Source organism: Podarcis vaucheri (assembly GCF_965113315.1).
Source record: "Podarcis vaucheri genome assembly, chromosome: 12".
Classification (NCBI taxonomy): domain Eukaryota; kingdom Metazoa; phylum Chordata; class Lepidosauria; order Squamata; family Lacertidae; genus Podarcis; species Podarcis vaucheri.
In genome coordinates this window covers 59499132-59512123 of record NC_138750.1, presented here as the reverse complement: position 1 = coordinate 59512123, position 12992 = coordinate 59499132, and the positions used below count along the sequence as shown (strand labels likewise).

Sequence of the window (12992 nt, the reverse complement as noted above, 5' to 3'; positions counted from 1 at the left end):
CCGGAGGGTGCCCCGTGCTTCGGGCAGGTGAGCGCAAGGCTTGGGGTGGCAGCCAGGGCGGGGAATATAGGACGAAAAATACGGTAAATATTATCCTTCCTCGCTCACCCTAGTGAGCTAGTAGTGAAGCACATTCCCTTGTACATAGCAAGAAGCTAGCCGATAGATTCGTTAGAACCATTTGAGTTAAGCGATCCTGTCTAGCTTGTGAGCACCCACTGATTTTAAGTGGCCCTAATTTCCCTTAGGGACGCGGGTGGCGCTGTGGATTAAACCACAGAGCCTAGGGCTTGCCGATCAGAAGGTCAGCGGTTCGAATCCCCGTGACGGAGTGAGCTCCCGTTGCTCGGTCCCTGCTCCCGCCCACCTAGCAGCTCAAAAGCACGTCAAAGTGCAAGTAGATAAATAGGTACCACTCCGGCGGGAAGGTAAATGGCGTTTCCGTGCGCTGCTCTGGTTTGCCAGAAGCGGTTTAGTCATGCTGGCCACATGACCCGGAAGCTGTACGCCAGCTCCCTTGGCCAATAAAGTGATATGAGCGCCGCAACCCCAGAGTCATCCACGACTGGACCTAACGGTCAGGGGTCCTTTTACCTTTAATTTCCTTTTATTTGCTGTTTTTGCCATTCAGGGGCTTGCTGCGTCTTGCATTGGAGGTCAAAGGTCAACCGTCTGCCGGAGACATGGAGGAGAGGTAGTGGCACGGGATGGTTTTCTTGCTTTTTGAATGCAGGAAGCTGCTTCGCACTGAGTCAGATCCTTGGTCCAGCTAGTTCAGTATTGTCGACACTGGCTGGCAGCAGCTCGCCAGGTTTTTCAGACGGAGGACGTCCGCAGCCCTACTTGGAGATGCCATTGAGGATGCCCTACCATTGACCCACAACCCTCATAATATGGGCATAGCCCCTGCCCTCCCAATTAATTATCAGCATTGTGGGTTACATCCTAAAGGTAAAGGTAAAGGTACCCCTGCCCGAACGGGCCAGTCTTGACAGACTCTGGGGTTTGTGCGCCCATCTCACATCTAGAGGCCGGGGGCCAGCGCTGTCCGGAGACACTTCCGGGTCACGTGGCCAGCGTGACAACGCTGCTCTGGCAAGCCAGAGCCGCACACGGAACGCCGTTTACCTTCCCGCTGGTAAGCGGTACCTATTTATCTACTTGCACCCGAGGGTGCTTTCGAACTGCTAGGTTGGCAGGCGCTGGGACCGAGCAGCGGGAGCGCACCCCGCCGCGGGGATTCGAACCGCCGACCTTTCGATCGGCAAGCCCTAGGCGCTGAGGCTTTAGCCCACAGCGCCACCCGCGTCCCGGGTTACATCCTAGTCCTATTTTAAAGTGCATTGCCATTTATTTATTGATTTGCAATTAGATTCTTCTTTGGGGACGCGGGTGGCGTTGTAATCTAAACCACTGAGCCTCTTGGGCTTGCTGATCGGAAGGTTGGCGGTTCGAATCCCCGCGACAGGGTGAGCTCCCGTTGCTCGGTTCCTGCTCCTGCCCACCTAGCAGTTCGAAAACACGTTAAAGTGCAAGTAGATAAGCAGGTACCGCTGTGGCGGGGAGGTAAACGGCGTTTCCGTACGCTGCTCTGGTTTGTCAGAAGCGGCTTAGTCATGCTGGCCACATGACTTGGAAAAACTGTCTGCGGACAAACGTCTGCACCCTCGGCCTGTAAAGCGCGATGAGCTCCGCAACCCCAGAGTCATTCGCGACTGGACTTAACTGTCAGGGGTCCTTTACCTTTTTAGATTCTACTTTATTTTCCTTCTAGAGCTCCATCAAAGCCCACGGTGTGCTGCGCAACAGGGGATTCTGATCAAAAACAGGTCCCTGCCCCTATGATCCTACAAGAAAAGACCCTCTCCCATTAACCTACCCTCAACAGTTGGCTCCATTCTGACCCAGCTACTTGATTAGAATGCATTAATCCGATTTGAGGTTTCATTTTCAATCAAGCAGTGTCTAAATTTTACAAAATAAACATTCTGCATTTTTTTTTAAAAAAAGATCCTTTTTACGCTGCTCTGTTTCCCAAGGCCGGTTTGCGAAAAGCAAGGTCCTCTGTGAATAATAATAATAATAATAATAATAATAATTTTTTACTTATACCCCACCCATCTGGCTGGGTTTCCCCTGCCACTCTGGGCAGCTTTCAACAGAGTGTTAAAATACAATAGTCTGTTAAACATTAAAAGCTTCCCTAATGAGGACTGCCTTCAGATGTCTTCTAAAAGTTTGGTAGTTTGACATCTGGTGGGAGGGCGTTCCACAGGGCAGGTGCCACTACCGAGAAGGCCCTCTGCCTGGTTCCCTGTAACTTGGCTTCTCGCAATGAGGGAACCGCCAGAAGGCCTTCGGCGCAGGACCTCAGTGTCCGGGCTGAATGATGGAGGTGGAGACGCTCCTTCAGGTCTACTGGGCTGAGGCCATTTAGGGCTTTCAAGGTCAGCACTGACACTTTGAATTGTGCTCAGAAATGTACTGGGAGCCAATGTAGGTCTTTCAAGACCGCTGTTATGTGGTCTCAGCAGCCGCTCCCAGTCACCAGTCTAGCTGCCACAATCTGGATTGCAGCCCTTTGTACAAACTCCCCTTTCCGCTTCCTCCGCCACAGCGACCTCAACGGACCGGCCCTCGTGCTGCCCCTCATCCTGCCGTGTTTCTACCCAGAACTCTCGATGCTGTACATGCTTTACCACCAGAAAGAGGATGACCTGTATTGCCAAGGGATTGTGGATCTGAGCCTGTTTCCTGATGTTAAGCTGCTTGAATTCCTGGAGGTCCAAAAGTGAGTGGTTGTGGATGCTGTAGAAATTCTCTCCCTCCTTTTCTATATGCAAAGCAGATGTTCTACCATTGAGCTAAAGCCCTTTCCCGTCATATCCTTGGTCAGTCAGTCTAGCACAGTATTGTCCACACCCATAATAAAATTATTATTATTATTATTATTATTATTATTATTATTATTATTTATTACAGTGGCACCTTGGTTCTCAAACTTAATCCGTTCCAGAAGTCCGTTCCAAAACCAAAGCGTTCCAAAACCAAACCAAGGCGCGCTTTCCCATAGAAAGTAATGCAAAAGGGATTAATCCATTCCAGACTTTTAAAAGCAAACCCTAAAACAGCAATTTAACATGAATTCTACTATCTAACGAGACCATGGATCCATAAAATGAAAGCAATACACAATGTGCTGCAGTCACCCAATCAATCCATCAGTAGCTGAGCTGGGTTCCACACAGTCACATTTTTTTTTTTAAAAAAAAAAGAGCCGCACAAATGAAAACGCAAAATACTGTAAATAGCAAAAACAGACAGACCTCAGTGTCACATTCACATCGGAAGCGCAACACTCAAAACGGAGCACGTTTGGCTTCTGAAAGGTTTGCAAACTGGAACACATACTTCTGGGTTTGCAGCGTTTGGGTTCCAAGTTGTTTGAGTACCAAGGCGTTTGAGAACCAAGGTACTACTGTGTTATTATTCAGTTGGAGCGCTCGCAGGCCAGTGTTTCCCAATTGTTGGTGTTGAAATTTGCCTTGAGACAGTCTTTAAACCTCTTTTGTTGACCACCAGCATTACACTTTCCATTTTTAAGTTGGGAATAGAGTAGTTGCTTTGGAAGACGATCGTCAGTCATCTGCACAACATGACCAGTCCAACAAAGTTGATGTTGAAGAATCTGCATCTGTTCCTGGGATCAGCATTGCTTTTGAGTCCCAGTTGTTGGAGACTGCGAGAGAGGAGCTCTTATGCTCAGGGTTTCCCACAAGGCATCTAGCTGGCCACTGTGAAAACAGGATTCTGGACTAGTTTGGCCATTGGCTCATACCAAAAGGCTTGTGTTTTGTTCTTATCCTGTTTCCCACAATGCCTTTGGGAAGCCCACAAGCAACCCTTGCTGCTCCAGACGCAGATCCCTCTTCCGCCCTTTGACCCCGGCCTCTTCTCGTTTCAGATATTTGTGGCCCCTCAAAGATCTGACGCTCACAAGTAACCAGGTAAGTCCACCCTCAGTTCTCTTCTGGTTCATGTACGCAGTAAGGTGGGATTGGACCATTGCAGGTGACAGCGAGAGGATGCCTTGAAAAAATATAGAAACAGATCCCTCGTGTAAAACTCATTTGAGTAGCACAGGTGTGGCTCAATGGAGGAGCTGCCTAGTAGGGAGAAGGAACCTGGGTCAATTCTGTTGTCAAACAACCCCTAAAACAGCAAACCCAGCCAGATGGATGGGGTATAAGTAATAAATTTATTATTGTTGTTGTTGTTGTTGTTGTTATTATTATCATCATCATCAGTGCTGTTTTCTGGGGGGACACAGGGGGACGCATACCCCTAAACATTTTGTGACTCTACGTTTGGCTTCATTGATGGGCAGTTTTTCAATATGAGTAGGAAAATGAGAGTACCCCTAAACATTTGTTTTAGAAAAAAGCCCTGGTTGCTGCTGCTGTTGTTGCTGTTATTGACAAATTCAGCAATATTTGGAATTCAATTCGGTAGTTTCTTGAGCTGCAGCCAGTTAATATAGATAACTTAGAGGGTCTGGTGGTACAAAGGAGCTTTCCAATTACCTAGTAATGCACATCTTTTGCACGTAGTACAGGCACAGACAAACTCGGCCCTCCAGATGTTTTGAGACTACAACTCCCATCATCCCTGACCACTGGTACTGTTCTGGACAACAGCCATATGAGAAATATGTAAAATAACTTAGCAAGTATTAGACACCACCCCAGAATTGGCCCTACTAAACATCTTCCAAGACAACAATGCCCATTTACACCACGAAGAACTCATAACCCACCTACTTTCAGCAGCCAGAAACACCATAACCAGACACTGGAGAGACCTGTCAGGAGTAAGCATGGACCAATGGTACCAAATAGTATGGGAAACAGCCCTACTAGAAAAAGTAACCAATAAACTGAAACTGACACGGGGACAAACAGAAGAAGACGCCTTTACCCAGGTATGACTCCCCTTTATCACATACACAGCCCAACAAGACAATGACAATAATCCACTAACAAATCAATATGGCTAACCTGATCCAAAACACCCACCCACCCCACTCGCACACGAAAACAAAGATCACCACAGCCAATCACAAACAAACAACCACACCCTAGGCCAACCCCAACCTCTCTCACCACCAAAGGAACACAATTGAACAGCACAAGCAACGCTGACACCAAACCCCACATACATTAAGCATAACAGAAACATCGCCACCCCACCCCCACCCATCTTCCCTTCCTCCACCCCTTCTCTTTTTTTCTCCCCCTAAAAGCCATGGTTTTCCCAGTAGTGATGTATGGAAGTGAGAGCTGGACCATAAAGAAGGCTGATCGCCGAAGAATTGATGCTTTTGAATTCTGGTGCTGGAGGAGACTCTTGAGAGTCCCATGGACTGCAAGAAGATCAAACCTATCCATTCTTAAGGAAATCAGCCCTGAGTGCTCACTGGAAGGACAGATCGTGAAGCTGAGGCTCCAATACTTTGGCCACCTCATGAGAAGAGAAGACTCCCTGGAAAAGACCCTGATGTTGGGAAAGATGGAGGGCACAAGGAGAAGGGGATGACAGAGGACGAGATGGTTGGATGGTGTTCTTGAAGCTACTAGCATGAGTTTGACCAAACTGCGGGAGGCAGTGGAGGACAGAAGTGCCTGGCGTGCTCTGGTCCATGGGGTCACGAAGAGTCGGACACGACTAAACGACTAAACAACAACAACAATGTCTCAACAAATGAAACGGATTTGTAAAAATGTTACATGCAAAAAATATGAGAGACATTACTTCTGTAAAACAAGAAAATATTTAATAAAAAATAATAATAATAAAAATCCCTGACCACTGGTCCTGTTAGCTAGGGATCATGGGAGTTGTAGTCCCAAAACATCTGGAGGACCGAGTTTGCCTATGCCTGACGTAGAAGGTCCCAAGCTCAGTCCTCAATGGCATCTCTGGGCAGGGCAGGGAGACATTCTGTCTGAAGCAATACTGAGCTAGATGGACTAATAGTCTGGGCTCAGCATAAGGAAGTCTCCTTACTTCCAAGCGTGGGAAGGGACCACAGCTCTGGAGCAGAACATCTGCTTTTCAAGCACAAGGTTCCAGGTGCAAGTGGATAATAAATAAATAGGAAGAACAATAATTCTATATATGTGTGTGTGTATTTTAGAGACGATCACTGGTCAAAGACCGCTGCTTTCTTTCTGCTACTGAATGTCTACAGAAGCTGATGTAAGTTGCCACCCATTAATTTTTTAAGTGGAGAAACAGTTGCGTGTTTAGACCTTTAAACCTCCCCCTTAAATAAATTCAGACAAGACTCAAATTTTGGTTTGGTTTTTGGCAGAATTTAGGCCACAACTTTATTGATTTCAGCAAGTGACTGGTTGCATAGGCTCTGGTTCGACTAGCTCCCTGCACCGTGGCAGGTAGCGCTGACCCATAGGTCAGCCAAGGGTGAACACCTGGATAAGTGGAAAGTCAGGAACAGGCTATCTCCACCACCCAAATGCTCCCCTGGACTCAGGCATGCCAATCAGCCAAGTGGGGAATTCCTGCCATGCGCCTGCCCCAACGAGAGACGACACACGACGCCATAGCAAGGTCAAGCGCGCAAGCCCTAAATAGAGGGAGAGGTGGGCGGGTGTTCCGAATGCACACGCCAAAAGAGGAAGCTCTGGGTCACATGCATAGGTATATATAGGTCCCTTGATCCGTTTAGCCTGCGTCCCATTGGCCTGATTGAACCCTGCATCAAGGGACCTACCAATTGGGTGTTGTGGCTATCCAAACGTACCCACCCACAACACAGGGTTAGGTTGCCAGGTCTCACCGCAACACGTGCCCTCTTTCAGGGAGGAGCCGATTTAACAGCAAAAAAATTGTTTCTTTTTTCCTCTTTCTTTTTCTTGACATTTTCTTTCTTTCTCTGACGAAGTAATAATCATAAATGAATAAGAATAAAAATGTGCGCCCCACCACCGAGACCATTCCATTGCAACTATCCAACCCCCCAAAATTTCAACACCTCTTGCGATGGTTTGACCCCTTTCCGTTTTAACAGCACACATTCTGCAAACACCCTCCGTATCGCCTCAAAATAATTTCTCCTGCATATTCCCTGTCTTACTGTAATGGCACATGTTAATTTATCGTTAACAGCTATATCTCACACCTCTTTATACCATTCTTCCATTTTGTATTCTGCTTGCCCCTTCCACTTCATAGCTATCATAATTTGTGCAGCTGTCAATAAATTTGTGAGCAGGTCCTTCATAGCCTGCAAACCTTCCACCCCATCATCATAAATTGATAATAATGGTACCTCTGGACTTTGGGTCAGCTTTAACCAATTTGTTTTCTTTTTCCCCCTTCCATGGTGTTGGAGGCAGTTTGCATGGTTCCACACCTCCATATTCTCACAAGAACCCTGTGAAGTGGGTTCGGTTGAGAAATAGTAACTTCCTATGAGCTGAGTTGGGACGCAGGTGGCACTGTGGGTTAAACCACAGAGCCTAGGACTTGCCGATCGGAAGGTTGGCGGTTCGAATCCCCGCGACGGACTGAGCTCCCATTGCTCGATCCCTGTTCCTGCCAACCTAGCAGTTCGAAAGCACGTCAAAGTGCAAGTAGATAAATAGGTACCGCTCTGGCAGGAAGGTAAACAGCGTTTCTGTGCGCTGCTCTGATCCGCCAGAGGTGGCTTAGTCATGCTGGCCACATGACCCAGAAGCTGTACTCCGGCCCCCTCGGCCAGTAAAGCGAGATGAGCGCCGCAACCCCAGAGTCGGCCACGACGGGACCTAATGGTCAGGGGTCCCTTTACCTTTACCTTTACCTATGAGCTGAGTTGGGCCATGAACTTTGGTCTGATTCTCTTAGCTCAGCCGCCCCCAACCCTATTGCCCTCCAGCCTGGCCAGCATGACTGCGGGTTGACAAAAGTTCCCCATTCCTCCATAGGGACTAGCAACTTGTTCATTCACCAAAAGGAAAGTGAAGATTTCCAAGGCACCTGATCGTAGGCCCTATCCAAATCGAGGATGACTAAGCCCACACTCGCCTCCCCAAGATTTCCTCTTTTTTTAATAATAATTTTTGTTACATTTTCAGTTTTGTCATTATCACAATTTCCATACATAAATCAATAAACTTAAACATGGCTCTGTCCAAGCATCGATATCCCGCCCCCTTTCTGACTTCCATACATATTTGCTTTATTCTTAGCATTTCTATAACCACTGTTTTACCTTCTCTCTTATTCTTATATTTCCCCTTGTTAAATGTAAATCAGTTCCTTATATTCTAATTACAAAACATTTCAACTCAAAGCTACAAACGTTTTCAGATGTTTACAATGTTCTTTCATATAGAATATGAATTTGCTCCAGTCCTTTTGAAACAGTTCGTCACTCTGATTCCGGATCTCCCCCATCAACTTTGCTAACTCTACGTATTCCACCATCTTTAGCCCGCCATTCTTCCAGTGTTTGAAGCTCCTGCGATTTCCATTTCTGAACCAGAAGTATCCTTACGGCCGCCTCCCCAAGGATTTCCCATACGCTTTCTGGTTTGAGTGTTTTAGGGCTTACGTTGATACTCACCAGGTCTTCACCTTTGTGCAGCACTACTGTTGACCCGCGGGAAAAACTGGACATCCTCCAAAAGACATACGAGGAAATTGAGAAGACAGTGAACCGGGTGCTGGAGAAGGAATATAGCCTGCCAATGGATGACCTCTTGCCACTGCTGATGTATGTTGTGACGCGGGCAAGGTAAGGGAAGCCGGTCTCCTTCTTGCTCATCCTTTCCAATGTGGTCGGATCAGGCCCTCAGGAGGGTCCATTTCCGTGTCTGCAGACTGGAGTGTAAATAGCTCTGGAACTGTTCCATTTTCAAATTAGTTGCTGGTTTGTTTTGGAGCTTAGCATCATAAATTTCTTCTGGTTTTTCCCAGCTGGGGATGGGGGTGTTATAAGAAAAGAACTGTTCCTTTTCCCTTATGGGGTACCCAAGAGCCTGTATAGTCCTTATGTACAGTGGTGCCTCGCAAGACGAAGAGAATCCGTTCTGTGATTCTCTTCGTCTAGCGGTTTTTTCGTCTTGCGAAGCAAGCCCATTGAAGGATTAGCGGATTAGCGCTATTAGCGGCTTTTAGCGGCTTATCGGATCAGCTGATAAGCGGCTTAGCGGCTTAGAAAAAGGGGGGGGGAAGGAAAAAAACCAGCAGGAACTCGCAAGACATTGTCGTCTTGCGAAGCAAGCCCATAGGAAATTCGTTTTGCGAAGCACCTCCAAAATGGAAAACTATTTCGTCTAGCGAGTTTTCCGTCTTGCAAGGCATTCGTCTTGCGGGGCACCACTGTAGGTTCTCTATCGGTAAGAGAAAAATAACAGAGGCCAACCAGAGAACACTGAGAAGCAAAGCAGCTAGTAAGCCTGATATTTATTAATCTGTTGCAACAGGGTGCTCACCCCCCCTCGCCCCCAACGCAGGAGGGAGGAACCCAGAACATTGGTGTGCAAGCTCTTATATAGACTTTTGAAATTGCCTCCCCTGTAGCTCAAGAGGATGAATGGCAGCTAACAGATTGAGGTTGAATCCTGACAAGACAGAAGTACTGTTTTGGGGGGACAGGAGGGGGGAAGGTGTGGGGGACTCCCTGGTCCTGAATGGGGCAACTGTGCCCCTGAAGGACCAGGTGCGCAGCCTGGGAGTCATTTTGGATTCACAGCTATCCATGGAAGCGCAGGTCAGTTCTGTGTCCAGGGTAGCTGTTTACCAGCTCCATGTGGTACGCAGGATGAGACCCCACCTGCCTGTGGACTGTCTCGCCAGAGTGGTGCATGCTCTAGTTATTTCCCACTTGGACTACTGCAATGCGCTCTATGCGGGGCTACCTTTGAAGGTGACCTGGAAACTACAATTAATCCAGAATGCTGCAGCCAGACTGGGGACTGGGAGCAGTTGCCGAGACCACGTATCACCGGTCTTGAAAGACCTGCATTGGCTCCCAGTACGTTTCTGAGCACAATTCAAAGTGTTGGTGCTGACCTTCAAAGCCCTAAACGGCCTCGGTCCAGTATACCTGAAGGAGCGTCTCCACCCCCATTGTTCAGTGCTGAGGGCCTTCTGGCGGTTCCTTCCTTGCGAGAAGCCAAGTTACAGGGAACCAGGCACAGGGCCTTCTCGGTGGTGGCACCCACACTGGAACACCCTCCCACCAGATGTCAATGAGAACAACAACTACCAGACTTTTAGAAGGCATCTGAAGGCAGCCCTGTTTAAGGAAGCTTTTAATGTTTGATGCATTACTGTATTTTAATATTTTGTTGGAAGGCGCCCAGAGTGGCTGGGGAAACCCAGCCAGATGGGCGGGGTATAAATGATAAATTATTGTTGTTATTATAATTATTCAACCAAAATGGTCACAGGCCTGGAAACGATGCCTTATGAGGAACGGCTAAGGGAGCTGGGCATGTTTAGCTTGGAGAAGAGGAGGTTAAGGGGTGATATGATAGCCATGTTCAAATATATAAAAGGATGTCACATAGAGGAGGGAGAAAGGTTGTTTTCTGCTGCTCCAGAGAAGCGGACACGGAGCAATGGATCCAAACTACAAGAAAGAAGATTCCACCTAAACATTAGGAAGAACTTCCTGACAGTAAGAGCTGTTCGACAGTGGAATTTGCTGCCAAGGAGTGTGGTGGAGTCTCCTCCTTTGGAGGTCTTTAAGCAGAGGCTTGACAACCATATGTCAGGAGTGCTCTGATGGTGTTTCCTGCTTGGCAGGGGGTTGGACTCGATGGCCCTTGTGGTCTCTTCCAACTCTATGATTCTGTGATTCTATTCTGCACCCGCTGGTGTTCCTGGATCAGCTTCAAGGGCAGCCCTGCGTAGAGCGAGCTACAATAATCAATAATCATGGTTAAAACACAGCCCTCCCCTCAAGAACTCTGGGAACTGTAACTTATCATTCAGAGCTACTAATCCGACACTATTAACAAAGTACAGTTTCCATTATTATTATTATTTGGAGGGCAGGCTCCTTTAAAAGTATGGTTTGTACCCGCAAAGCATTTTCCTGATTTGTTTCTTGGCAAGTGGGGCTTGCATGTGGTACCTTTTAAATTTGGCGGCAAATGCAAGCCCTTCTGGGATTGGTTACAAGAGCTGCCAAGTGAAGCTGGTTCTCGCTTAAAGCAGGGAATGCCATCTCAGGACTAACCAGTGCTGACGGCAAGTCCCGCTGAGATCTGCTTGTGAGTTCCCAGCTTGCAAGTGCGCAGTCGGTCCCTGCTGAAAGTGGGCTTTCAGTTGATCAGATTTCAAGATGTGCTTAAAGCGCAGAGAACTGAGTTCAAGTCAGGCTACAAAACGTGCTAACATAGTTTGAAGCTGCACATTCATAGGAAGAACGAGAGAAAGGAAAAACAACAACTTCAGAGCTAACTTAGACTGCGCTCAAGTTTCTTTTGAACTTGGGTCACCTGATGTCATGGTGACACCAAGTGATTGACAGGAAGGTGGCCCCATCCACCTATCCAAGTGGCGCACAAGTACAGCTGTTGCTCAGGATTTGGCCTGCTGACTAGAGTCTGTATACACAAAGACCCTTACCAAGAATCCCTTCAATGCAGCTGTTTTCTCTGGCATAAGTGTTATACCCCTGAATTTATGGTGACAACACGCAACCAAGAGAGGCTGTTAATGCAAGCTATATATACCTGCTAGAATTATGGCTTCTGTGCAACTATTAAAGATGCAAGATTCCTTGTGCTTTTGATCACCCTAACCAAATACAGTCACACCTCGGGTTACAGCCGCTTCAGGTTGCGTTTTTTTGGGTTGCGGACCGCCGAAACTCAGAAGTACTGGAGCAGGTTACGTCTGGGTTTCGGTGGTCGCGCATGCGCAGAAGCACTAAATTGCACTTTGCACAGGCGCAGAAGTGCCATATCGCAACCCGTGTGTGCGCAGACGTGGGTTGCGAACGCTGCGGGTTGCAAACGTGCATCCCGCACGGATCACGTTTGCAACCCGAGCATCCATTGTAGCAACTTGTCAAGAAGTTTAATCCTGGCCTAAACCAAGATTATGGGTTTGAACTCCACTACAGGTATGGCGCTGTGGGTTAAACCACAGAGCCTAGTACTTGCCAATCAGAAGGTCGGTGGTTCAAATCCCCGCGACGGGGTGAGCTCCCATTGCTTGGTCCCTGCTCCTGCCAACCTAGCATTTCGAAAGCACGTCAAAGTGCAAGTAGATAAATAGGTACCGCTCCGGCGGGAAGGTAAACGGCGTTTCCGTGCACTGCTCTGGTTCGCCAGAAGCAGCTTAGTCATGCTGGCCACATGACCCAGAAGCTGTACGCCTGCTCCCTCAGCCAATAAAGCGAGATGAGTGCCACAACCCCAGAGTCAGCCACGACTGGACCTAATGGTCAGGGGTCCCTTTACCCTTTTTTGCAGGTATTAATTAGGTTACCATTGCTGGGATATTTTATCCTTGGCACATTAAACTAATTAACAGTCTGCTTTTTGTTGTTGTTTTTAGGGGGCGAGGTTGGCTTTGACCTCACTAACTAATAATACTTTCTGGCCGCATCTATACCACTGTACAGTATGTACAAATGAGGATGGTGCCTTTATAATCTGACAAAATGGACTCTGGCCCATGAAAGCTTTAAGAAGTCTTCAAGATGTCATAAGACTTCACTGTTCTAACAGAATAATCTTGCCTTCCCCTCCACAAACCAGTATACAACATTTAGGAGCAGAAATCCACCTGATCAGAGATCTGATGGACCCAACAAATGAAGGAGGCATGTACGACTTCCTGCTGACAGCACTCGAGGTAAGGACAAAAATTAGACTCTGACGGTGGATAAAACAGTCGAATTAGATTGATGGAAAATTGATAACATTATTTCCTAAAATGGCCACCCAGGGGCTTTCACTAGCGAA

General features: G+C 47.5%; 1 protein-coding gene and 1 long non-coding RNA gene across 3 annotated transcripts in view; one reads left to right on the top strand and one right to left on the bottom strand.

Annotated features, from left to right (window-relative positions):
• Window positions 1–12992, bottom strand: part of LOC309515147 — a 454911-nt gene that overhangs the window by 208225 nt on the left and 233694 nt on the right. The window lies entirely within an intron of this gene.
• ALS2CL (ALS2 C-terminal like) overlaps window positions 1–12992 on the top strand; it is an 83489-nt gene that overhangs the window by 68143 nt on the left and 2354 nt on the right. For both annotated transcript variants that reach the window (XM_082192217.1, XM_082192216.1), the window contains exons 20-25: window positions 632–694; window positions 2618–2791; window positions 3965–4007; window positions 6197–6258; window positions 8651–8800; window positions 12786–12882. In XM_082192217.1, the coding sequence (XP_082048343.1) occupies window positions 632–694; window positions 2618–2791; window positions 3965–4007; window positions 6197–6258; window positions 8651–8800; window positions 12786–12882 (589 nt within the window). The remainder of the gene's footprint in view (window positions 1–631; window positions 695–2617; window positions 2792–3964; window positions 4008–6196; window positions 6259–8650; window positions 8801–12785; window positions 12883–12992) is intronic.